The sequence below is a fragment of the Chelon labrosus genome (assembly GCF_963514085.1).
Source record: "Chelon labrosus genome assembly, chromosome: 14".
NCBI lineage: Eukaryota > Metazoa > Chordata > Actinopteri > Mugiliformes > Mugilidae > Chelon > Chelon labrosus.
In genome coordinates, this window is record NC_140347.1 from 28,413,994 (window position 1) to 28,440,556 (window position 26,563).

General features: G+C 40.2%; 3 protein-coding genes across 4 annotated transcripts in view; 2 read left to right on the forward strand and 1 right to left on the reverse strand.

Annotated features, from left to right (window-relative positions):
• The first annotated feature begins 2,144 nt into the window (after nt 1-2,144).
• Nucleotides 2,145-10,059, forward strand: LOC311499598 (uncharacterized protein). Its single transcript, XM_084560641.1, has 3 exons — nt 2,145-2,345; nt 6,268-6,815; nt 8,891-10,059. The coding sequence occupies exons 2-3, from the start codon at nt 6,274-6,276 to the stop codon at nt 9,027-9,029; spliced, it is 681 nt and encodes a 226-aa protein (XP_084416767.1). The 5' UTR covers nt 2,145-2,345; nt 6,268-6,273; the 3' UTR covers nt 9,030-10,059.
• An 876-nt stretch (nt 10,060-10,935) lies between these two features.
• On the forward strand, nt 10,936-19,977 carry chrna2b (cholinergic receptor, nicotinic, alpha 2b (neuronal); the record flags this gene model as incomplete). The annotated part of the gene is made up of 6 exons (XM_084560848.1): nt 10,936-10,993; nt 14,891-15,042; nt 15,454-15,498; nt 15,631-15,740; nt 16,711-17,878; nt 19,042-19,977. The coding sequence occupies 6 exons, from the start codon at nt 10,936-10,938 to the stop codon at nt 19,165-19,167; spliced, it is 1,659 nt and encodes a 552-aa protein (XP_084416974.1). The 3' UTR covers nt 19,168-19,977.
• Nucleotides 19,978-20,771: 794 nt separating this feature from the next.
• The window catches only part of ptk2bb (protein tyrosine kinase 2 beta, b), a 28,242-nt gene continuing 22,450 nt past the window's right edge, over nt 20,772-26,563 (reverse strand). The window contains exons 21-31 of one of the 2 annotated variants that reach the window (XM_084559851.1): nt 25,895-26,099; nt 25,002-25,110; nt 24,856-24,915; nt 24,648-24,770; nt 24,407-24,559; nt 24,155-24,190; nt 23,683-23,707; nt 23,529-23,563; nt 23,189-23,323; nt 22,998-23,078; nt 20,772-22,225 (exon numbers count right to left, since the gene is read on the reverse strand). In XM_084559851.1, coding sequence (XP_084415977.1) covers nt 22,010-22,225; nt 22,998-23,078; nt 23,189-23,323; nt 23,529-23,563; nt 23,683-23,707; nt 24,155-24,190; nt 24,407-24,559; nt 24,648-24,770; nt 24,856-24,915; nt 25,002-25,110; nt 25,895-26,099 — 1,178 coding nt within the window. In that variant the 3' untranslated portion in view covers nt 20,772-22,009. Of the gene's footprint in view, nt 22,226-22,997; nt 23,079-23,188; nt 23,324-23,528; nt 23,564-23,682; nt 23,708-24,154; nt 24,560-24,647; nt 24,771-24,855; nt 24,916-25,001; nt 25,111-25,894; nt 26,100-26,563 lie in introns of both variants that reach the window. The other variant, XM_084559850.1, reaches the window with a different exon arrangement.

A 26,563-nucleotide genomic window follows, 5' to 3' on the forward strand; every position in this document is an offset into this window, starting at 1 on the left:
TGCTGTCTGTCAGGACCTCCTTTCAAATGATAGTTACAAGACTTTTATTCTGGGTTAAATAAAGGCTAGAAGGACAGAAATTCATACATGACTCTGAACCAGGTTAACGAATCCAGGCAGGAAGAAAACAAAACCAAGAAACAACAGATCAAAGGTAAGCTTAACACCAGAGAGAATAACTAGAAAAAATGTGTTGGAAAGCAATGGACAAGTGGCTGAAGAAAGACAAGCTGGCAGTTAAACAAAGAGCGAGGAGTCGGGAAGTAAATACAAAGGGCTGGCTGATAGCAAAACAAGGGGCAGGTGAGTATCCAGGTACGGATAATCAGGAGCATAGGAGGACAGGAACTGAAACTACTAAACATAAATGTGTTAAAAAATAAAACAGGATGTTGAAAGTGTGCTTTCAAACCTGATCTGTTTGGTTTGATTGAACTTAACTACTGTACTTATCTCTCTATTTCAGTTAATTCAGTTAATTTAAAAAGATGGAATAAATAAAACTTTGGCATTAGGAAAAAAATGTATTTACAAATTCCTGTTTGATATTAACAAGTCAGTCAAAGCCACATTAAAGGTTGATTTACGTGCTTATTAACAGTGCAGAAACTGTGATGATGCACTCCTATATCGAATATTTTATCATCTATGAAAATGTGTTTATCTTCTTCTTAGGTAAGTTAAGCTGTGCAAGGGACCTGCCAATGTTGCAGAGGGTTGGTTGCAGATTTGATGTCGATAAATAATCATAGATCTTTTCCATGCCCTTTTAAAATTCACCCTCCAGTGAAACATTGTACTGCAGCAGGTATCATGAGTCATTCAAACCATAACTGATCTGGATTGTTGGTTGGTTGCTATCAGCACTGGATTTGTACCTCCAAGATTAAGAGCTGAACCTCTGTCAGTGAATCCATCTGCCATGGCATTATTCCAGAAATGTTCATTCACTTTGTTAACATTTTTGTTGTTGGTCTATTAGTCTGAGAGAATAACATTTGTGAAAGGAAAGCACATGAAAAATATTTCACTTATACCTGATATTAAAATGCACTCTGTGGGAGTCGCAATGATAACAAAACAAACCCGGCTCGGTCATTAACGGCATCATTTTCTATGTATATATATTGTTTTGTGTGACAATTCTCTTTTATGAATCTTTTTGTAAGAGGCAACAAAAATAATGTTGTCTGCAGCTGCGGTTATGAAACTCCATCTCTTTGGATGAAAGGATGTATCAGAGATTGCAATGCCCACAGTTGAAGCTCAGTAAAGGCAAACATCAATGTTATGAACACAAAAGACAACTTTTTCCAGTTCTTTCTTTCTGTAATATTAGTGTGGGCCACTACAGAGAGATTTATGTCAGGGAAACTCATAGTTATGCAAAAAGTCCACAAGAGAACATATCACCTTTTGTCTTTGCTCCAACTCAGTTGCAAACCCCCACTGTTTAAATGCACTATGCATTACGGCGGAAACATGGTTGTAGAAGAGACAGTGAAGAGGGTGCACTCCTATTAGTCATAATTACTATATGAATTCTGGTGAATTCATAGAGCCAAAAATCTTACAGCCAAAAATGTGACTACTAAATTCTAATCAGTAATGGCTGCGTCCAAGTTGGTGTTAGTTCCAAATCTGAAGAAATTCCCTGAGGAAGGTCCTGAGATATTGATTGTGTTATCAAGAATGGGGCAGGCACTCTTATGAATGAACAACGTAAAAGCATAATGCCTCCAGCCTTGGCTGGGCTGGTGAGGTGGCTTAAAAAAAGAAAAGTTCTTCCTCATAGGAAGATGAGTTAGAAAGCACAATCCAGACTTTCAAGTACTGGATGTTATTACTAAATGTTATGTTAACTTGCACATTTCAGGCACACTTTACTGGGCCCTTTCCTAGAATAACTAGCAAATGTGTATCCAGTGTGGTTATAAAAAAGCATTTCTCCCCCATGCTAAAGAACTCTCATGCTTCCTTTTCACCGAGCAGAGCCCCCAGATGTGAATTAGATTACACCCCTTCTTTTCCCCTCCTTTTTCCAGCCCCTCTTTCCACTGCAAAGAAAGAAATCATTCACTTTCTGCCTTTTCTGAAAACATCCCCCTCTCCTACCAACCCCTCCCAACAGCAGACAGGGGCACACCGACGACCACACTCTCCAGCCAAACCCTAATTGTGTGTGCGCGCGTGTCTGCATTTTTTCCCCCCGACATGAAGAAAGAACCCGAGTGAGTATTTGTTCCCTCTGCCTGCAAATGGTAGTCCTGTACCTTTTGAGTCGATGAGACTGACTGAAAAAGTGGAAGTGCCAGATTCTAGTTGTGAAAAATTACTGGAGTTAGGTAAGTCTGAGGTTTTGATTTAAGTTTTAGTACAGAATACGACACCGCTGCTTTCACATTTTGTATTCCTTTGTAAAACTAGGTAAATGTAATTTGAATTATACAGCCTATTGTAATTTTTTGTCTGGCATTTGAACTTATAAGGTTAACTAAATTACTTTTGAACTGAACAAAAATGTAAAGTGACATTTTTACTTTGTCTGAAGAAGTAAATATATACAGTATAGTGTATATGTATATGTGTGTGCATGCAAACATATCTCCTCTCTACTTTTATTTCTTATTATTATGCCGCCAAGTAGATTTCCAATTTATGGGCTTTTTATAAAAACCTGAAATCTTAAAGGTCTGTTTCTACAGTGCTGCCAAAAATTCTGTTGTCATAGCAACATTGAAGTAACAATGTGTTGTGACACATGTGAAACACACCTGTTCAGGCCCTTACAAGAGGGGCCACAAGGTTGAACTGCAGCCGCGCTACGAACTCTCAGATTAGCAGTTAGAGAGGAGTATCAAATTCAACAAGGTTCTCATGCAGAAGACGTCTCATTGATGCTCTATATATTTCACAAGGTTCGAATTATCCTCTGCTGCTCTGTGGGCCTACAAGCCAGCAGGATAAACTTAGTTCATTTAGATTATAGGTTAAGCTAGCCAGCAGTAGTTAGTTAGCTTATATTTCACAAGGTTTGAGTTAGCGTCTGCTGCTGAGCGGGCCATACAAGCCAGCAGCATTTACTTAGTTTATTTAGATTGTAGGTTAAGCGTCATGTCACATGACTATAGGTTTATTAGAGTTTCTCAGTTGGACAGGGCCTCTAAATGTGTTTTGCCTGGGATTTTGGCACAAGGGATTGTAACATCTAATCCTGTGTATTAATGAATGCTATTGTAACAACTAGTAATCAAAAGAACAGCAGAAAATGAAAAATTGTGATAATGAATTAGTCGTTTCAGTCATATTTTTCTTTAATTCTTCTGACCGAAAAGTTATTCAGTTTATCTGAAGTAACAAGTTTATCTCTTCAGTAATTAAAAAGTAAATTAAGATGAGTTTTAAGTCGTTCTTAAGTGTTTCAAGAACGATCTGGGTTGCAGCTGTACGTTAATCAGGCATCCCATACTGATTCTGTTTCAGAAGGGCACATTTAAAATATTACAAACAAGAACCAAAATGTCCCAACAGTGGTGTGAGTTAATGGCTGTTTTCCCTCTGCCGGCACACTTCTGCTATTTTAAGCCAAAAGAAAAGTCAGCCCATAAAAGCAACTTCACGGTGACAGATCTTTCACAGTAAAGCCAAAAAAGGTCACTACGCAAACAGTTTCAACTCAACCATGAGACGCCTGCGTGGAAACTCTGCAGATATTTTCCGAAGACAAAAGGCGACTGCTCCTGCCAGCCTGTGATGTAGTGAGGAGAATGTGTGCTTCTGGTTAGCGGGCTTTTATAGAGCCTGAATTAATGTCACTAAATGTCCTCTGACTTGTGCCTTTTACTGCTGCGATGGTAATTGAACACAGAGACAATAATGTTATATTTTAAGATGAACTACATTTCCATTTGCCTATATTATGTCATCCGGCTGAATGCTGTCACTCTGTGCCATAAGACGTTGATACGTTAGTGCAGGAAACGTTCACATGATCAATTAATGACGATTAAATGATTTCTGAATAAGCAATTTCAGTGTTACTTGACAGAAAAACTGGAATTAACACATAATTTTGACTTTTAATTATTTCAGTGACTCAAATTTTCATCTGCAATATTGAAATGATCAAAATGATTAACCCCATTCATACAGTGTGAGACTCTGATATGGCTCTAATGCATATTCTCCTCATAAAATGTGTAACCTCAGGAAAAACTCATCAAGTCGGTTTTATTCCGGTGGTGATATCAGGCTGTCTGGTACAATGTACATGACAGTCAAAAGAAAGCAATCTCATTACACTAACGTCATGATGCCAGGCTTCTGCACTGTCTCTGGTTTCTGTCTGCTACTCATCTTACAGCTGCTGCAACATATGTGAGGTCACCATTTATTCTCAAAGAGGGGCGGCCAACAGTTGGTTGTTTTATGGGCTGGACCACACCGCAACTCATCTTAAAATAAATAGACAATTTTACGGTGTCCGTTATCGTAGTAGGCACGACTGGGCAGTCATGTTTCTCAATGAGGCATAGAAATGGTGCATGTCAGCCAACTCAAATTTCCTGTTCAACTATGAGAAACAGTTTCAAGGCTACTGTAAAAGTAAACTCCGATAGAAATCCAAATGTGCTCCGACGTCAGAAAGAGATGTGCAATGCTTTGACCTTGATTTGGGGTTTTAAATATTTTTCCAGATGGAAAAAGGACAGAATATGAAACATGGTAAAGTGACTGAAAGCTTTAACACATGTAGTGGATAGGGCACACAAACACTGCTGCAAGGGGCGACGGCAGTTTTATAGTCCTAGCATGTAGAACTCAAAACATCCGCTAAGCCATGGTCCAACCACAGAATGTGGGACTCTCCCTACTAAATAACCACAACCAATGCAGCACACAAAGTTGTGCAACATATTTACAGCACTGCTGACAGAAAACTGTTGAAAGACATAAACAATCACCAAGAAAAGTTTGAGTATGATGTAATATGCATTCCTATAGAAACAACGAATTTCTTTAACAATGAGAAATTTAAAAACAACAACTGAAAACTGCTTTTTCATTTTGGCCTTACTGATTGACTGATTCAATTTACTCTCATGTGTTGTCAGGGTTTACAAGGTCAACACATGTTGTCAGGGTTTACAAGGTTAACACATGTTGTCAGGGTTTACAAGGTTAACACATGGCTTACTCTGTTTACATGTGCCTGTTATTCAAAAAAACAATATGAAAGTATTCTGATTTATTCCAATTTCTGACTTTGAAATTCAAGTCATGTCAAAACCCAAGCTGCTCAAATTGGCTCGGTGAATTTCAGGCAGTGAAATCCGAGCAAGAAATCTGAGCTAGAGGGGATAATAATGTGATAGGACTGAAGGTCTGGAAAGGGAATATAATTCTTAGTACTTGAAGTCTTTTTTTTTTTTTAACTTGAAAAAATGACCATCTGGAAATCCAAGATTTTGACGAAAAGTACGTCAGTGTAATATATATATTAAGTGAAATTTGGTTCATGTTTATTCGGTTGTTTGTAAAGCTTTCTTCATTTATGGTGATAAGGCTTTTAAGGCTACTAACACCACTATAATCAGACATTATATTAAGTTTAAATGACATTTTACAAACGTTTAAGCACAGAGAAAGGTTAACTACAGATGCTATGACATGATCACTGATGAAATATGCAATGTGACATTCAGACATTTTCAAGCCACTACAGTATTAAAGATTAAAGAGAAGCCATTTCAAAAGGTGTGACAGAAGGAATGACAACTATGATACGGATACAATAAATGCCAAAATGTGACAGAGACAGAATGAGACAGAAGTCCCATTTAATCTGTTAAGCCTTTGAAAAAAATTCTTTTAACATAAAGACTAACCACAGTGGTTTAAAAAGCGGTTCAAAACACAGCAATGCAGAATGTATCATGGGAAATCATCAAATTAGACTTTTGGCTCTGCTGATGTGGTTCACAGCTGAGGCATGTGAAAATTAGTGTTTGTCCCTGATGAGTGAGGAAGCAGAGGTGGATTAGCTTTGAGTTTGAAAAGTGACAGAGGACAAATAAGTGTCCATGTCCATAATATTTCTTCAGCTCTCTGTGGAATTTTTTTCCTTAGCTTTTAAGATGTTTTAAATGAGACTATTTATTGATCACATCCATAGTTTTTCTGAAGTCTAGCATACAGTACACAAGACTCTAAAGCAGGCCTCTAAGGTTATCATGTTCATAGTGACTCACCTCTGCCTCTTTTCAGGTTACCATGTGGCGCTGTTGGATAAACTTCATCCTGGCCTGGGTATTCATGGCGACCCCAGCACTCTGCCAAAGTGGGGATGGTGACTGGGGTTCAGGCCTTGACATCGACTCTGCCACAATGGCTGCCAATGACTCGTTGCAGGCAGCTGGTGATGAGCCTGTGCAGGTGAAAAACAACCATGACTGGACCACATCAGCAGCATTCTCACCATCAGCGTCGCCAATTCTCCACTATGAGCCCCAACCAGACAAGTGCTCAGTTCACTTCAGCACTAACACAGCTTCAGCTCGAAGACTGAAGGCCCAAAGAGAGGAACTTGCCTACCTGCAGGCCATACAGCACGGAAATAAGGCAGTGATGGAAAATTTAGAGCAGTTTGTAGGGGCAGAGCTGGGAGTTCAGAGCTACGAAGATGTGATCAAGGACAATATTATTGGAATCCAGGAGGACCACAAGAGCTGCCATGAGGTGGTGGAGAAAGCTGAAGAAGATCTAGAAAAGCAGCTGGAGGGAAATGTACTGGACTCCCCCTCTGGGATGCAGAAGTGAGTAAAGGTGACATGTGTTGCTGGTGAGCTTCATAAAGTTAAGGCCTTAAATGTAAAGAAAACATTAACAAATGTTTGTATTTCTTAATGCACTGAAAATGTAAAAAATATTAAAAATAATATAGTGAAAGAGGGTGTGTGCAAGAATGATGGCAGAGAAAGGATATACTGCCTTTTATCAGACAGTAATATCCATTCATAGGCTGCTCTTGGTCCTCATTTCAGTCAGCCAATTCATGTGTAAAGGATTTACTATGTGAATACAGAGAGCTAACACCTTTCATCCGGGCCGTTGACCTCATCAATGCCTGAAAGCATACATCCATCGCAGCCACATTAGATTGAGAAGGGTGTGTATTAAACATCTTATCTGTGGACTTTGAGACTTTTTTAGTCATTCCCACCTAAGCACCTCAAACAATTCAGATGAATTCAGCATTCAGGGAGATGGATAGTTCAAAATCAATTAGCTGATTAGTCTATGAACCTCTCAACCGCATCACCAAGAGGCCCCATTCCACAATCATTTAAGTCATGAGATGGAATGACTTTAGGCCTTGAGGAATAGCGATGGATAAAAATTCAGTATTTTCTAAGACCATAAACAAAATGTCTCCATGAAAACCAGTTTAATCAATTCATTCATTCATTCATTCATTCATTCATTCATTCATCTTCTGTAACTGCTACCTCACCTGTAACAAGATTAATTTTTTTTGAAAATACTGATTAGGAATGGATGCTTAATAAATCTGAATTCACTGATTTACCGGTTACGTCACAGCATAACCTTTAAAGACAGGAGTATCTAAGTATTATATAATGTACATAAAGTACCAGTCAAACATTTGGACACACCTTTTCAGTCAAAGCTTTTTCTTTCTTTTATTTCATTTTCTACATTGTAGATTAATTTTGAAGACATCAAAACTATAAACTAACATATTGGAGTTTCAGATTCTAAAAGGCAGCTTTGCACACTCTTGGCATCCTCTCAATCAGTTTCATGAGGTAGTCACCTGAAATGGTTTTCCAACAGTCTTAAAGGTGTTACCAGAGGTGTTGAACACTTGTTGACTGCTTTGCCTTCACTCTGCGGTCCACTGTTGTCACCAGCAAAGCACCCCCACACCATCGCACTTACTCCTCCATGCTGCACGGTGGAAACCACACATTTGCTTAACTTTTCTGTGTCACACAAACACGTGGCGCACAGAATCTCAAATTTGGACTAATCAGACCAAAGAACAAATTTCCACTGGTCTAATGTCCATCCCCTGCGTGTATTGGCCAAGAAATGTCCGTCTTGTTGTTCTTCCTCAGTAGTGGCTGCTCTGCAGCAATTAAGGCCTGAACTCATGCAGTCTCCTCTAAACAGTTGACGCTGAGATGTGTATGCCACTTGAACTCAGTGAAGCATTTGTGTGGGCTCTTATCTAAGGTGCTGTTAATTTGCAGTTTCTGAGGCTTGTAACAAAGCAAAGATAACTTTCTTGGCGACACTCGAGGATACATTCAACATTCTTGAAATTCTCCAGTTTTAAATGACCTGCATGTCTTGAAGTAATGACTGACTGTCATTTCTCTTTACTTAGTTGAGTGGTTCATGATTAGAAAATGAGTGTGTACCAACCCTTTCTCTACACAACACAACTGATGATGGCCAAACACATTAAGGGAAGAAATTCCACATATGTACTCATCACAGTGCGCATATGTTAATAGAAAACCTTTCCAGGTGAAGGAAATCTAAAACATATTCTGGTCTGTTGAACACATTATTGTTTACTATATAATTCTAAAATGTTCCTTCATAGTTTTGATGTCTTCAATATTAATCAACAATGTACAAAATAATACAGAAACACTGAATGAGAAGGTGCATTCTGTTTTAACCTTTACAGTCCTGTTTCATTATGTAACCAGTTTGAACAGCAACCCTATAATGTACATCATGTGCTCGGCTCTTCTTTCATTTACTCAGTCTCACCATTAATGTTTCTTCCTGTGTGTGGTGCTTTCTCCTTCTCATCTCACCACGGGTGACCTGGATTGTTCGTCTTCCGGAGCAGAATCAGAGAAGAGTCCTTGGCCTTTGAAGACATGCTTCAAGCTGCAGCAGACATCGCCAGCAGGCTGGAGCGATCCTCGCAGGGCCTGCATGCTTTGTTCACCAAGCAGCTGAAAGACATCGTCAAAATCCATCGCTAAGAAAGAGTTGAAACACGTTCAAATAAACCATGATCTTTGAAAAAAGTTTGGCATCAAAATGAGGGAAATAAACCTTCCACCAGTTTTATTTTATCAAATTTTTAAGTATATAAGCGATGCATCATTAAGAAGTAACAATGTGTCAAGGTCAGCCTTTAAATGAATAGTTTTAATCAACAAAGACGTGTCATTGACAGGAAGGCTGAGACTGAAGAACACAGCAGAAAAGTGCTGGAAGAAAAACATTGTCCTTTCGTTACAACCGATTAAATGTTATTTTCCATCAAGGCATTATTTGTGGAATTTGGTGAGGTCAAATGTGGCAGCAGTATGTGGTGCAGGTCTGAGCCAAGTTGAGTGTTTATGGATCAAACTAGATGGGCCTTCCGAGAGCAAACATAATGACTCTGTTAGTCTTCTCCAGAGGAAGCTGTGCATTGGCCATCTGGTTCCAGGGTAAGGATGGAGGCCAGGATACACTTACAATGAGTAGTGTGGCAATGGAGATTTTGTTTCTACAACATCAACCAAAAAAGAGAAGAGTGCCACTGGGAGAGCTAGACAAAAGGAAATCTGCTGTTTGGAGGAAACTACATGGAGATAACATTCTTCATAAATATTTAGACAATTGCTGTGATTAGGAGGAAGCGGCTCTGAATCTGCACATGAAATACTTGCAGGATTTTACAAAATCCAGGCATGAGAGCTACATTTCACTTGCATTTTGGATCCATTGTGCATTTCTCACTTTAACCATGCCTGGAGTAATCGACAGGGAGCACTTTGATATCAGATATTATATGATAACGTGTACAATAAACAATAAAGCATCATTTTGTTTATTGTTTTGCAAGCTTTCATTTGACATGTTTTCTGGATTCAATGTCATGTTTTCACAGTTTCTACAGTGTCATCAATACTTTTTTTTTAACTCCACAAAGCACATTATTTCATCTAGTCTGCCCTCTAGCTGTTTTCTACTGAATTATTGTTAATTAAGCTGCAGTCATAAGTCATTATTCAAAATATTTTAAAGAGTACAACAGTTAAATAGCCAGACTTTATAATAGATATTTTTGAAGTAACAGGCCAATCCTTTCTAGATGTTAGTTATCATAAATTCATGTGTGTGTGTGTATGTGTGTGTGAAATAGACAGAGAGACAGGCAGAGAGGGGAGAAAGAGAGCGAGAGAGAGCAAGAGAGAGAGAGAGAGAGAGAGAGAGAGAGAGAGAAAGAGAGACTGTTATAGTGCCAGATCCAGGCGCAAGTGCTCAGATATGTCCCGTCTGTTTTGGAGGATGGTGTTGTGTTGTCTAACAGACCTAAGTGTTCAGCTCCACTCCTAGTGATGGAAATCTACTGGTTTCAAGTTTAAGATGGAGAAGAAAACCACAGGTTAGGTCACCAAGGACGCTGGATTCCTGGCACCCTGCGTAAAAATGCGCAATTGTTTGGACATTTCTCAGAAGCAAATCGGACTATTTTGAATTATTTGAGTTCAGTCTTGCGTGGGCAGTTTTATGAACCGATAATTGATAGAGCAATTGCAGCGCCGCTCCCTGATTCAGCACCGAGTGATGGATAGCTCTCAGTGCGCGGAAACTGAAGGTACGGTCCCCGCTCTCATCCGGTCTAAACAACGCGGAGAATGAGCAGAGCCAGATGCTGAGCTCCAAGGAAGAAAGAGTAAAGTTTGTCGGTCGTGCTCAAGCACATATATTAAAGTGGTCATTGTGACCGTAGATGTGAAGTGGACCTGACATGCCTCCCGGCTGCGAAGATGACAGATGTTGCCCACGCGTCGCCGTTTACGCTTCCGTTTCGAGATAACGTTTTGACAGCGGCCGGAACCTCCTCCGTCCTCTCCGGTGAAGTTGGACTCTTCTTTACTACCAGGGTACAAAATGGTAAACAGCCACCTGCTCTCGGTTGGGACGGCTATTTTTCTCTTCACTCACACAGGTGAGTAGTTTTTGCATGTACTTTGTCGAGCTACTCGCAAAAGTGCGGGTAAATTAAGGTGTCACCAACACGTCGCAAACCAAAACTTGAGAGAACGAAGCGAATTCTGTCATGTGAATGTGCTACTGATTATTTAATTTCATAGTAGAAATTTTAATTTCTTAATGTATACATTTGTATAATTTGGTAGGCTACTTCTAAGTTCATTAGTACCTAAATATAGCCTAAAGTACCTCTCAATTTTCTTACCTGTTCGTTTTCACTCAAAACTCCCACAATGCATTTCTGATATTTACATAGTAGAAATGTGTGTATTTTCTTAATGCATATATTCTTTATATAGTTTATATAGCTTGTTACTTTTAAGACTTACATGTTTACCAAAATGTCGGCTAACGTTTCCTTTGTGCGTTTGACTCTAAACTCCCACAATGCAATTCTGATATCTGCAAAATGCCTCGCGCCAGTTTTCTAAACACTATAAAAATGAGTCAGTTTTGCGTGGTAGTTTTGTTTGTGTCGTACATCGGAAATAAGACAGCCCATGTCTGAAAAACCTGTAGAAGAAAAACGGGTTCCTTTCTTTGAATTCACATTTAGAGATTTTTCACTCCCATAGCAGCAGCGGCCTCACAAAGTGAAACATGTAAAGTTAGTGTCTCACAAAAACACACAACATGAATTAATGACGGATGAGGTAGGCTAAGTCCTTCGAAAACTGAAAACAAGCACAGAAAAGCAGAGAATTTCACATTTAAAAAAAAGGGGGGTCCAGCAAGAGAAAATGAAGTACAGCATTTGCAGCCACAGCTAGATACGGTTTTACATTCCCAGAGGATGCCATTGGTTAAAGCACCGTAAAACAAGACAATGCATGCAGATAGAGGTCACTTGGACCAGGTTTTATCAGTTAGTAATATAATGAATTGTAGCCCTATGTAGTCATTTACCATGTGCAAAATAATGTTTATTTAACGTATTTGTAGAAACAGTGTGTGAGAGTTGACTTCCATTCATCTTTTAATCTGTCAATTCTGGAGACTTGCATGAACAAGTTATCCTTTCAGTAAAATGGAAGCACATATTGTGTGCACAAGCTACTGTAACGCACACACAAAGGACTATGATAACATGTGTTCATGTGACACGTGTGTGTACCCTCTCTTCATGCCACAGCAGTCAGGTGTGATGGTACTTGATCTCGTGCCAGTTCCCTCTCATGGTGACACTTCAGCTTTCTAACTTAAGCCCAGCAATTTCCACAAAGGAAAAAAAAAAGAAAAAAGTTGGCTGCTTTTTAAGGAACTTTTTACTGAAAGTATTTGACAGTCCAATTTCACCAAGAGTGCCTCTGGCCGGAGAAGCTGCTGACTCGATCATCCAAACTGGTCAGTGTTTTATACACCCCGCCAAGAGGCTTGGCCACCGTCCAACACCCTCAGACTCGTGCGCGGGGTGTTGGGGGTGTCTTCTCATTTCAAGACTCCCCTGGCAGGAGGCTTTGATCTATGGCACCTAAGAGCCTTCTTTCAAGCCCTGCATCTGGTCGTTCCCAGATGCACAGACAGATGAACGCGCGTCGTCCTGACTGTCAAGTGAGCAGATAAGACGTCTCTGTTGCATGCTTGTTTGCCAGATTGGAATTGCTTCATGATGGCATGAGATGAGCTCAAGTGTACCTTGGGCAAATTAACAGCACATCCACATACTAATTACCTCCTCTAAGGCCTGCTTTGCACAAAATACTGCTAAAACATGTTTGCCGATAAAAAGTCATTAGACAGGTTGCATTTTAAGACACTGAGTAAAAGAACCTTGTTTAAACTGCATACTGTGCCAAGCTTTTGCTGGTAAAGCCAAGCCAAGCAATCACTATGGATAATAAATCCATTATACAGATTAGCTCTGTACAACACTAAAGCCTTTCACCTGGTTATCCACCGGCCCATGCTGCTGTTTTACATTGTAAATGCTCGTCATGCTATTTACAAAACTACCACTCACCCATGGATGGGTAATGATGTAGCTCTGGTTTAGTAAACATAAGTGATGCCAGATCCAGGCCGTCCTAGGTCTCATTTGAATGCCCTTGATGGCAGCACACTTCACGGGGTTGCATTATACCCTAAACTATCCAACAGAAGGATAAAGTGAGACATTAGTGGCATAAAAACCAAGAGGAATTCAGTTATTTTTTGTGTTTTGCTTCAAACGTACTGCCACATTTCCTGATATAAATTTCTAGAGGGGTGCTAACAAGATATTTACCAAGACATCTGAATGCAGCAATGTTATGGAATTGAAAGGAATAGTTGGACATGTTGGAAAATATATGTCTTTGTTTTGTTGCTGGGAGTTATGAGAAAATACATCCAAAAAAATAGTGTAAAAATGAGAATTCACCCTTTGTGGGGAGTAAATATGTTCTCCTGTTCTGCAGCATCCCGTGCAAAATGGGAGATTTTATTTTTTTTATTTTAGTAAAATTAAAAAAGAATTTGCGTGTGCTGTAGGTGGATTTTGTTACGTCTGGGTGAAGTAATAGTAGCTGTTTCCAGTGTTTTTGCAAAGAGATCTTGTAGATATGAGAGTAAATACAATCAGACTTTACCAATAGGTATCAATAATCTGTATGTGGAGTCATTCATCTAATGTTCAAAGAGGAAAATGTTTAGGTAATGCAGGAACAAACTTGATTGGCTTTTAAATAAATTAAAACACACTCTGCTGTTACCCTCTCCCTCAAGTGATAACCGTCAGTTAATTGTTTTCTGCATCAGCTGTAACAGAGTGACAGACAGCTCGACAATAAACACCCTCCACGAGTGAGAAATCAGCTCACCTCCACTTAACACTAGCAATTAATGATGTGTGTAATTGACTCCAACTATGCTGATGAAGGTGGATGCAGTAATCCCCAAAGGACGGGATTCCTGTCTATTTCCATGCTTCTCATTCTGAGAAACAACACAGTGACTCAGACTGACTGAGCTTATGCACAAATCTGTCTAGACCGCATATTCAGAATCAATTTAATCAAGCCAGCAATCGCCATACAGCCCTGCCGTACATAATAACAACACTTTAGAGATTGTATAGCTGATATTGCTGTCAAGGGAGGAAGAGATGCTTCTCAGTCTCCACCTGCTCAACTGGAGAGAGTTTAGCTGGCGACCCCGGAGGGGAGCTCAGATCAGAGATTTGCCGAGATGTGGAGAAGTCGATAAGACTTTACTGAGCTGGATTCTGTGAAGAAACGCGGCATCTGCACAGCTCCCACCTTCACTCCCAAAAGCCACAATATCATGCCGGCCAGATTTACTACTCTTTGTTAAGTGAGGATTAGGGGAGACACGGATGAGGGAACACGGGTGTGATTCCCTACGTACGCTATCAGCCTCCTTCTCTTTCATTTAATTGCATTCATTAAATGTAATTAAAAGCTGAGTTCATACAAAATCCATGAGTTAAAATAGTCCAAATGAATTTCAGTGTCAAAATATAAAATCTGACTTGGTTTAAAATTTGAAGACCTCCATACTGAAAATCCAACAGAGAGGGTAATAGAATATGAACGGCATATTTAAACGTTAAAGAAGACGTGAGGATATAAATGTGAGCAACTCATGAATCCGTTCTGTCTTCTGTGAAAGTTTAACGTTGAAATAAGAACCTGTTGGGGCAGCTGGATTAGTGGGTTGTCCACGAACTGGCGGGTTAGCGGTTCGATCCCTGAATGTGCGTGGCACTGGCGTGTGAATGTGTGTGTGAGCAAATGGGTAGATGTGTCTGTGACTGTAAAGCACTTTGAGTACCAATATTTAGAAAAGCTATCTATGAAAACAAGGCCATTTACCATTTACCATTGAAATCAAATAATAAATAATTTATCCACAGTTCTTTGTCATGAAAAGACCCACTCACACGCTGAGGATGAGCTCTTCAAGACTCTGTTTGCTGGTTACAACAAGTGGTCTAGACCTGTGCCGAACATCTCCGATGTGGTCATCGTCAAGTTCGGGCTCTCCATAGCGCAGCTCATCGATGTGGTGAGTCACTCATAAGAACTCATAATAATTATGTCCAATTTACTTTGGAAAATGTCTTGAAAACCTCATTCATAAATATGTAGATTTGTACAATAACTTTGTTTCAGGAGTGAACAAATTACTAAAAGTTTCAAGGTAAATTTTTCTGGCTGTACTTAGAATGCAACTGCAAGTTTATGAGGTATTCTTACCTACTGTGGCAAAGACAAACTTTGGAAACCTAGATTACCCCCTCTCTGCCCTGTCACTGCAAGAACTTTTACAGAATACTTTGCATCCATCAACTGGAACGGAAGTAACTGAAAGCGATATTTGACAAACCTCCAGGAAACTCACATATATTCCTCTGGCCTGAACCTACAGTTGACAGCTTTAACGTTTTTTCCATCTCTCTCTCTTCCTCCCTGATAGGATGAGAAGAACCAGATGATGACAACCAATGTGTGGCTCAAACAGGTCCGTGTTTATTCATTATTGAGATGTTCCTGCAAGAAGGGATATAGTGACATAATACACCGTAACCCAAAAATTTGAAGACTTGTATGAATAAATAAGGGATCACAACTCTCACAAACTTATATGTCCCAGGAGTGGAATGACTACAAACTTCGCTGGAGGCCATCTGACTATGACAACGTGACGTCCATAAGAGTGCCATCAGAGCTCATATGGGTTCCAGACATCGTCCTCTATAACAAGTAAGTCTAAAATAAAAGTAAAAAAAAAAAAAAAGACCGTGCAACATTTAATCTGGCTGGAGTCACGGATATTTAACTCTCACAGAACAGAGATAAAACTAAAACGATTTTCATAACTAGATAGCCTGAACTTGCTTTAAAAATTAACTTAAATGATAAATTCTTAAAATAATTTCTAATTAATTTCCTGTTGAACTAGTAGCTAATTCATCTATATGCTTCTCCTCAGCATGCAAGTTTTACAATGAATTGAACTATTTCCATTGTGTTGAGATGCTTTTCCATACATGCCACAATGGATTGCTATGATGAAGTAGAGCACAGATATAAGAGGGTTTTATAATGAGCTCCACTCACTATACTATGATACCTGGGTTTATGCCTGTTGACTAGATATGGTATGAATATGACGCCATCTAGTGGACATCTAATGCACACATTCTGCTCCTCTCCTGCTTTTTACACATTAACAATCAACATCCAGTCGGTGTTCCAAAGGCAAATTATTCATTTTGTTGGTATATTTTAAAATAATGACATCCATCACATGTGAACTGCTTCAGTGTGAATTAAAAATCCTCCAGATCCCTCTCCCATCACCTCATGGAGATTAAACCGAGTAGGTTGATGATAGAGTTCTGCTCCATTGAGCTAGTGTAATAATAATTTGTAAGTTAAATTAAAAGAGGTGACTGATGAAATGATAAGGACTTATCACTGCGCTTTCTGCAGAAGCTATTATCACCATTAAGGCAATGCATAGAGAAGAGATCGCTGGCAAAGATTATTATTAGAAAATCATAACACCTTTTCACTGCATGGCTTCTAGATTTTCTTTCTACAGCAAAACAGGGAAGAGGACTTTTCATAGTTTAGTACTTGATTGCTTATCTGCTGTACAGTTTTCCACTAAATGTTCTGAGATACCTGTATATCACCATCGCTCATACGAGGACTTCTCTTTTTCAAGTGCTGACGGCGAATTTGCTGTGACCCATATGACAAAAGCTCATCTCTTCCATACGGGCAAAATTCGCTGGGTCCCTCCTGCCATTTACAAGAGCTCCTGCAGCATCGACGTCACCTTCTTCCCCTTCGATCAGCAGAACTGTAAAATGAAGTTTGGCTCCTGGACCTATGACAAGGCCAAGATTGACCTGGAGCGGATCGAAAATACTGTGGACCTCAACAACTACTGGGAGAGCGGTGAATGGGCCATCATCAACGCTGTGGGAACGTACAACACCAAGAAGTACGACTGCTGCCACGAGATCTACCCGGACATCACCTACTTCTTCATCATCCGAAGGCTTCCCTTGTTCTACACCATCAACCTCATCATCCCTTGTTTGTTAATCTCTTGCCTCACTGTTTTGGTTTTCTATCTGCCCTCAGACTGTGGTGAGAAGATCACTCTGTGCATCTCAGTGCTTTTGTCCCTCACTGTCTTCCTTCTGCTCATCACAGAGATCATACCGTCCACATCTCTTGTCATCCCTCTCATCGGCGAGTACCTACTCTTCACCATGATTTTTGTCACCCTGTCCATCGTCATCACCGTCTTTGTGCTCAATGTGCACCATCGCTCTCCCAGCACCCACAAGATGCCCCGCTGGGTCCACTCCGTGTTCCTGGACTTGATCCCACGCTGGCTGTTCATGCGACGGCCTGCCCCAGATGGCCGGCGTCGCAGGTTGTTGCTTCTCCAGCAGGAAGCAGCGGCAGAGCGGAGGCACCTCCAAATAGCTGGGTTCAAATCAGGCAACTGCCTAAGCACCTCGGCAACCTGGTTAAAAGACGGGATCACACTGGAAGACTCAGAGAGAAACTGTTATGAGGATCTGGAGCTGGGGACACTGACATCCTATTTCTCCTTCCGTCCTCCTTCACCAAGGCCTCCAGGGTCAACTCCGCCGCCTCAACAAAAAACCCCACAGAACAGCCAGAATCGACAGGAGGGGGCTGCAGGCACGAACAGACAGCTGACTGGAGCCAGAGTTAATTCCACTCAGCGGCCAGCTAAAGCTGACAATACAGTGTCAGAGTCAACATTCCTGCTTTCACCAAGTGTTATACGTGCATTAGAAGGGGTGCACTACATTGCAGACCACCTGAGGGCTGAGGATGCTGACTTCAGTGTAAGTATTAATTAAACAACATCTACTATAATAGCACTTAATTTGCATCACTGTTGCCTGGCACCTGGCCCTTTTCCTCATCTATCTCAACTATGATACATGACAGTGACATGCCTTCTTGCCATTATATTGATATATCAGCCACAACCTGGAATTCGTGTGGATGTTATTTAGACATGTACCATCCACCTAGACTGGACCAGGCAATCCCACCCAACAGCAAAGACATAAAAAACAGTTTAGGAACAACAAAAAAAACATGAAAAACAGCACAAGGTGTTGACCTGGCCTCCAAATTCCCTAGAGCCCAAACACCGGAACAAACCTGATCCACAGAGGCTCTCCCCTAAACCCATAGGACCCAAAGGCCCCCACTAACAACATTATGTTGCCAGACATCACAGGACACCCTCAGAAGGCCCATGTTCATTCTCTGATGAGTCACAACTGTTTTGGAGGCACAAGGGAGACCTGCACAATATTATAATGTTATGCCTGATCGGTGTATGAAGTTACTGTACTAACGAACTGAAAACGAACTGCCACAAAACATGCACACACATCACATAATATGTATTTGCAATGTAGAATACATACTAGTGTTCATTAAGTCAAAGATTTTCTTGAGCTACAGTGCTCATCATGACAAATGATTGTACTGTAGCCAGACAACAAGAAGGAAAACTGTGACCGCCTCATACTGCAGTTACACAACTCAATTTTTGGGAGATGGAGTCATCAGACCGAGACTATTGTGTATAAAAACAACAACAACAACAAAAAAAGCAGGCAACTTGAACATGTTTCCTTATCCTTTCCTATTCCTTGCACAAAACATATCACAATACACGAGAAGTCACTAAATGAATATAAAACTTTTGTAAAGTAAATCTTTTTTTCTAGAGACAGACCTTAAACTTCAGGACAAATGCCTTGAATATTAATGCATGGAGCTGAGTTCAATTTTGTGGCTGAGTAAGGTGATGCATATAACCTACTGTACTGCCTGTAGTAAAATGAACAGTTACACACCAACTGTAGCAAATCGTACTGGCTCAAAGGAATCGTGGGAATTGGTCAGTCAATGACAAGTTATGGCCAAATAAATGTGCATGCATATACATCTCATAATACATTTTTTTACTTCTTTTTATTCTATGCAGGTGAAAGAGGATTGGAAGTATGTCGCCATGGTGATTGACCGCATCTTCCTGTGGATGTTCATTATTGTGTGCCTGCTTGGGACAATAGGCCTCTTCTTGCCCCCATGGCTAGCTGGCATGATTTAATGCTTGTTGGAAAGTGGTAAAAGTGTAGCTGAACTCTATTTCAAAAAGTCTGAATGTGACTCAAGTTTGTGTAGCAATCAATTTGGCCTCAAAAGGCCACAATGCCCTTTACACATCACCAAACTAAGATTATGACTAATGAGACACGTCTTGCCATTTTCAGATTAACGCGAGTGGGGTATATATCCAAAGGCTTTCTTCTGTGAAGCTACAAATGTTAGACTCAGCTTATCAGCCTCAGGTGTATTCCTTCACCTGGAATGTAGCTCAGGTTATGTTTGACCTGAATGCTGACATTAGCATGCTAACATTCACAGATTTAGCAAGTAACACAGATTGGTATAATTGGCTGGAAGATATGGGAAGACTGTATATAATTTATACATTTATGTGTTATAATTACACATTGTCAAAGCATTTAGTCTGTTAGCATGCTAATGTTGGTATGTTAACAATGTTAATGTAGCATGTTAGCACAACATGCTAGCTAAATATGGTCAAGGTGGTGACAGACATTTTTTTCCTCCTGTAGTTTCAAGGAACACAAATTAAAATACAATGACGTAATTAAACTAATTTAGCAACAGCAGGAACAGTGTTTGCTGTCTTACAGGGATTAAGCAGATCAGTGTATCATCCAGACATTAGCTTGTTGTGAAAGTCTACTCTGACAACAGAGACCAAACAAGGCTTTCTGTAACTTTTTGCCTAATTTACAAGTTGTTTACTTTTTAGCTGGCTGGCTAGAAGATTAGCAAAAGGGTGGGGACTGCTAATGTTAGGAGTGGTAACAGACACCTATAATATAGCTACCATCGCCTGCTGTACATTTGATAGTGTAATGATATTTATTGGAGGGGAAGTGGTGGGGGTAGTGTTTAAGTGTTTGAGAAGTGGTTTGAGAGTTATGGCTTTGTTCAAAAGAGGTCACAAATGACACAGAGGACAGGGCAAAGGTGAGCAACAAACAGTTAACTTTGATTAAAAAAAAAAACTTACTGGGGGTAAACATCAAACGGCACTGCTGGGTTTTAGAAGAATGAGGGAAAACTCAAATGCTCAGGCAACAACTTGGACACGAGCATCTACTGACAAAGGAAAGAGGGAGAGACAAGCCCTTATGCTATGTACATACCCATGGCTGATGGGACAAGACAGTTTGGTCTAATGAAGTAGGAGGAGCGAACAAGCACACAGTCAGGAAGCAAGTAAACAGGAAGTAAAGTTAAACATGACACAACAAAAAGTTGCTCTATCAAAATAAAACAGGAAATAAAAACCTCAAACCATGACATGTAGGCCTGGATTCATTTTAGGTTTTCTGTGTACATCCATGGTCTCTTTGGGCTCCATAGGTGGCTTTGAAGGTTATACAAAAGCCAAAAGACATTTCCCATGAAACTTTCCAACACTGGTCAACATGGAAAAACTGTAGTCATGTTTTGTGTTTGTGCCAGACCGAAAAAGCTTGGATGAGTCTGGCCTGTCATGATGAAGTGACTTCTACAAGTTTCTCAGCAGTTACAGTAGACTTTTTGAGCTATGCAGCTGCAATTATACTTATTTTTGAGTGATAATAAAATGTAATGAATACCCCCATGGAAAACCTCTGAAAAGTTTTGATTTATTAAAATGTGAAAATGGCATGAAGCATTAGGCAGTTGTTTTCTGACAAAAATGAAACAGGTCTGCAAGGAGTGACACTTGGTATGTTGACACATGACAGACTCACTGTTGGATACACAGTTAGATACAAAAAAGTACAGTGCCTATCATGACAACAACTGTACGCTGAAATACCAAAACTGGAACAAACATAACGTTTTGACTTTTCAATGAGAATGCGTCACATAGGCATTGGCTGAACTATCTGGTTAAGTTCTAAGGAAATTTGCATTATTGCATGGGGTTGCATGGATATTATTATACCCAGATGTAACTACACAGTGTTGTCAAGCCTTTATGGTTTGTCAGAATCTATAAAAGTTACTCTGGGTTCATAGCATATGAATAAAAATGTATGTATGGTAGATTAATAGCCAAATTATCTTCAAGTCGGGCAAAATGAAATATGGCCTTAGGGGATCTGTTGTCCCTGTTCTCAGTCTACAAAACTGATTATGGTTCCAAATAAATGCAGAGACTGTTATAGATAGTTAATATTAATCACTTTGATTGATGGTCACAAATTAAAGTGAGGAAAGAATGCATCAAATTACACAAGAGAAAAACTTTAATAAAGACTTATACATGTTTTGTTTTTTTAATCTTTTGAATTATGTGTTAGAATTTCAAATTTTAATGTAAAGATAAAAGGCTTAATATAAAAATGTCTGGCTCGTTGAGCTGTTGAGCAGAGTACCTACAAAATACTTTATTAACCCAGTCTCTATGGTTTTCATGTCATTATTCGTCGTACGTTTCAATTCTGAATGTGTAAAACTGTTAGTGGCTTTTATTTCACTACTGACAGGATTACATGAGTAAACCACTTGCATGTGTTTTTGTGTAAATAACATCGCTATTTCTCAGCTGTAAAACATATTGTACTTGTAATGAAACATTTTCCATTTACAGTGAAAATCCATGGTCTTGGCAGTCAATTAAGTAAATAAGTCACCAATCACAAATGAGAACAGTTTACATGTTTATCCGAAACATGTAACATGTAATCCAATAATACAATGCTGAATACACACTGTTCTAAATAAGTTTGTCCATATTTACTGAGTTATGGCATCACATTTTGAACTAAACATTCATTTAAATGATGACGGTGTCCAAAGACCAGTGGCTGCTGTAGACTCAATTTTGACCAATTTGATCACAACATAAATGTCCACTAGGGGGCTACAGGCTTAGCTAAATTAGCCCTGACCCGTGCTTGGTCCACAGCGTCCAGCATGTTCTTACTGTCCACGGCCAAAGTGTGTGCAGCAGCCAGCATCTGTTTCTTGCACTCCTCCTTCAAAGAGGTGATGGCGTTCTGCTGGGCCAGCCGCATTTTGCTGATCAGCTCCGCCAAGTCGTTGTTCAGCAGCTTCTGGGTGCCTTCAATCTGTGGTCGGAAAAACAATGGAGGCAAAGATAAAATTAAAGATGGCTGAATTCCTTTTTGTTGCTTCGGTTTCAGAGTTCTAACTTTGTGCATGGGGCTCACTGTTGTAAAAACGACTCCAAAGGTGCAGACACACCAAGCTGACATCCAAGAACTACCGGAAACAAAATCCAACTGTGATTTTGCCTCACGTTGCCTGTATATGGACCAAAAGGCTGCACTTGAACACAGTGCAAAGACTAACGCCAATGGCCAGCGACAAAGATGGCATCTCCAGATCTTCCGAATTAATAAACGGATAAATCACTTTATTAATTAATTAATTCATTCATTCATCTTCTATACCCGTTTAGTCCTGTTAAGGGTCACGGGGGTCTGCTGGAGCCTATCCCAGCTGTCATCGGGCGAGAGGCAGGGGTACACCCTGGACAGGTCCACTTTATTAATTCTAAATCATTATTTAGATGTTCAAATTAGTCAAATTAGAAGAGCGCTCTTGTTTCTATTTTTTGCTTCTGTTTTTCTCAATGGTTTGATTGGTACCAGTGGTGTGGTACCAAATGGCCGACTATTAACTTGGCGTGTCAAGGCCTGAACATGCAAGATATGGATTTTGGGAGTCCTCCAGAACAGGAGTAAAATGTTCACACACATTTAGTTTGAAGAGGAGTTCCGACATTGTGTTAAGGGATAAAGGGCAGGACAAACATGGGGAAGAAGTCAATAAAGACAGAGTGAGGACAGAAGAAAAACAGCAGATGATATACGGTACCTCAGTCCTGACAGACTCGTGTAAGGTGGGCAGTATGTCATTCACACTGACAATCAGATCTTTTAAGGCCATCCCAACAGACTGTGGGCAGAGATCAATACAGAAAATGGATCAGCTGTATGACTGTATGCTGAATTTTCCACTAAAACAACCATGAAAATCTGGGAAACACATCATTTGTCTTAGCGTACCTTCACCATGGTGATATATTGTTCTGGCTGCAGCTCGGTGATGTCGTTCTTGAGCTGGACGACAACTTTGACCACGTCCATGACAGAGTGATATACTTTGTCATCGGAGCGGTCCAGCTCGGCTGTGGGCGCGGGCTAGGTAAAGCAAAATGTGTTTTTAATAATAGAAATACTCATCCTCATTACTTTACACAAAGGATCATTGGACTATAATTTAAATGCACAGTGACATTTGTGCCCTTTCAACTGAAGGCTACATTATAAATGTCCTTTTATCTGAAAATCAAAGCTGATAAATTAAATGGTCTTTCACAGCACAGCGACAGACTGATATAATTACCTGTGCTGTGAGCCGCGGGGGCTTCTCTGGCACTGCTGCGGGACAGAAACACGAACAAGATGACGGAGAGAGATAAAGACATGGAAGAGATACAAAAGCTTTGACAGGGACAGTCTTCAAAATTAATTTAATGTGAATTTCTTTGAGCACTTACCTTTGTCACTGTCAGCTTCAGTTGGCTACAAGAACAGGAAAAAAAAGATGTCATGAGGACAAGGAAATGAATGCTGTCAGCACTGTCACAGTCTATTCAACAGCTCATATTATCTGTAGACTGTAATGCACAAAGGTAATTGTTGTAAATGATGCAGCTGATGGTTAATTATGTGAGACCAAAGCAAAGGATGCATTAAATGTATTTAAAATGAACTTAAGTTAACTCATTTATCAGTAAATGAGGAAAAAAATGCCAATTTATATATTTCCTTCCACATCTTGGTCTTTAAATATAGGATAAAATACAGTTTTAAAAAACATTACTTGCTTTATTCTTGCTGCAAATATTTTGGTGTGTAAAACAAATGTGGGTGTCGGTTGTAGCTTCCCTCAAAACATGTTGCAGGCTAAATTTGAGTTAAAAGCGATTTATTAACTAGAAAATAAAATTTGTTTTAATGGACACCTACCACTGAACTGACAGAATCCTCCGGTCCCATGGGGTCCTGCAAAAGAACAGGTAGGTTCATTTTATAGAAAATAGACATGGACCCTCTTTTTGGAATTGTTATCAGAGGAACATTCAACTTAAGACTAGTGGGGCGTCGAGGGTGAACAAGTGGGTTGATATTGGCCTCCAGGGCCACACTGAATTTGGGAGCAGGGCAACACAGAGACACAGAGAGGGGCTTCACAAAAGTTAATGATGCTCTGTTTCCCACCAGGAGTCTCTCCTCCTTCTCCAGCCACTTTTTATCCTCCATCATTTGCTCTTTCTGCTGGCGGAGAGTGTCATGCATGTTCTGTCTCTCTGTCTGCCAGAGGTGCTGGGCGTCCTCCCTGGTTTTTGGCTCCACTCTGGTAAACTCACTCTCCTGGAAAGTGATTGTGAAAACGTTTTACTTACTCAGATGTAGCTTTAGTATCTCAGCTGACACAGGCACAGACAGGAGACTTTCTTACCCCCATGCTGCGACGTCTGGGGGACCTGACCGGCAGAGCAAGAGTGTTCGTGGAGTCAATGGGGGACTGATAATCACTTGGGCTGGCCAGGTCAGGCGAGCTGGCACACAGAGCCTCGTTCAGCTGCACACACAGCAACATTACATTAACAAGTAGAAAATAAAGGCTGTCATCTTGGAGGATATCTTTGGAGGTTGCTCTACAGTACCTGAATGTGTAGACCAATACTGAGCGTGTTGCCAAACCGGCCTGGTTTCATTCTCGAAGGCTTCAACGAGGACGAAAAAGAATTCAAAGATGTTAAAGCTGAACTTTTGTGACATAAGGCAGCGACTGAGTTTGACTGGTACATACCTTGGGAGGAGGCTCGCTTAAGGTGAACTTAGGGTCAAAGAATTTGGTGGACCGCGCTCTGTCTCTCTCTCTCTCCAGTTCCTGCTCCTTCTCCATCTTGTGGACGTCACTGATAGATTTGCAAACAAGTGTAAAGAAAAGAGGGATTAAAAAAGAAAAAAAACATTCAATTGACAAAGCTTAGGGTGAGGCTCTGTTCACACTACAGCGTTTTGGGCTATTTCTGCCGCTCCTGTCTATTTGTCACGTCTTCTCTCCCACACTGCCAGAATCACTTCATTCCCACATCAATCTACTCTTGTCCAACGATCCGTTTGTTCATATCCTCTGAGTAAATCGCTGCCAATCTCCCGTTCTTTAAATTCACTGCAACTATGCTTTTCAGTGTGTCTGTCATGCAGCTTCCCATCTTCCCCTCATCCTGGTTGCACAGTGAATCTCAACCAAAGTCTCCATCAGCCTGTCTGCTCCTATCTGTTATCCTTCATCTGGGACTCTGATATCACTTCTGAGTCTAACCGACAGAATATTTGATCTCTCAAGCTCCTATTGCTTCATCAAAGTTTGTTACTTCATCACTAATGAATGATCTTTCATTATTTTCATATCAAATGGATAGATTAGATTTAGTGCACTGATGCTCATGATTTGTCCCTCCAGTTGTGATTTTATCAAATTAAAACATTAAATCAGGACAATAAATGTTAAATTTAAATAACTACTAGTTATTTTATCATGTGTCACTGCTGAGGAGAAAATCAATAAAAAAAAAAAATAAAAATCACAAGATGTATCTGTTAAAATAGTCCTGTCTTCATCATCGTAACTGATCAGCTCCACAGTCCATTTTTATTCTGTATAATTGTTCATGTTTTAGTCAGTAAAAAAAATACCTGATCTTGACCACCAGCTCTGTGAAGCTGGGTCTCTCTCTGGGGTCGTAGGACCAGCAGCGGGTCATGAGCGAGTAGAGGGCGGGAGGGCAGTTGTCAGGTTTGGGCAGCCTGATGCCCTGCTCCAGCTGGTTGATCACGTCTCTGTTCTCCAGCCAGAAAAACGGCTGCTGCCCTTGACTCATTATCTCCCACACGCACACAGCTACACAGCAATGAAGAAAGACAAGCAAGTGAGAAACATGTTCCCCCTGTAATTCATTATTCATTATGAGACTCTGGGATAAGACTACACAGAAAAGTTGAGCAATCATAGGGAGGTAGGTACATAAGTGCTAAGAAAGACAAACTTACACATCACAAGGCAGCGATGCAACACTTCTTAGAAAGGTCAAGAATCCAACAGCACTTACAACAACTTCATAAAAACGATGGTCTAATAAAGTTGTTCCATATACTACAAGTGCTGCTGGAGTCTTGACCTTTCTACGATTTCTTCAATAATGGAGCCATGAATTTTCTAGCCATGAACAGAGGGAGAAAATGCCTGTTCTGTGTTTACACAGTCCGACTAGCAAATTGAAACGAGATAATGGAGTTGAAAGAGCTGAGCATTTACACTCGGTTAATAGGTTAAAACCACTACAGCAGTTTTGCTCGACATAATTC

Coding starts and splice junctions, on each gene's coding strand:
- LOC311499598 (XM_084560641.1), top strand. CDS start 6,274: ATGTGGCGCTGTTGGATAAACTTCATCCTGGCCTGGGTATTCATGGCG. Junction 6,816..8,890: donor TCCCCCTCTGGGATGCAGAA/GTGAGTAAAGGT, acceptor CTTCCGGAGCAG/AATCAGAGAAGAGTCCTTGG.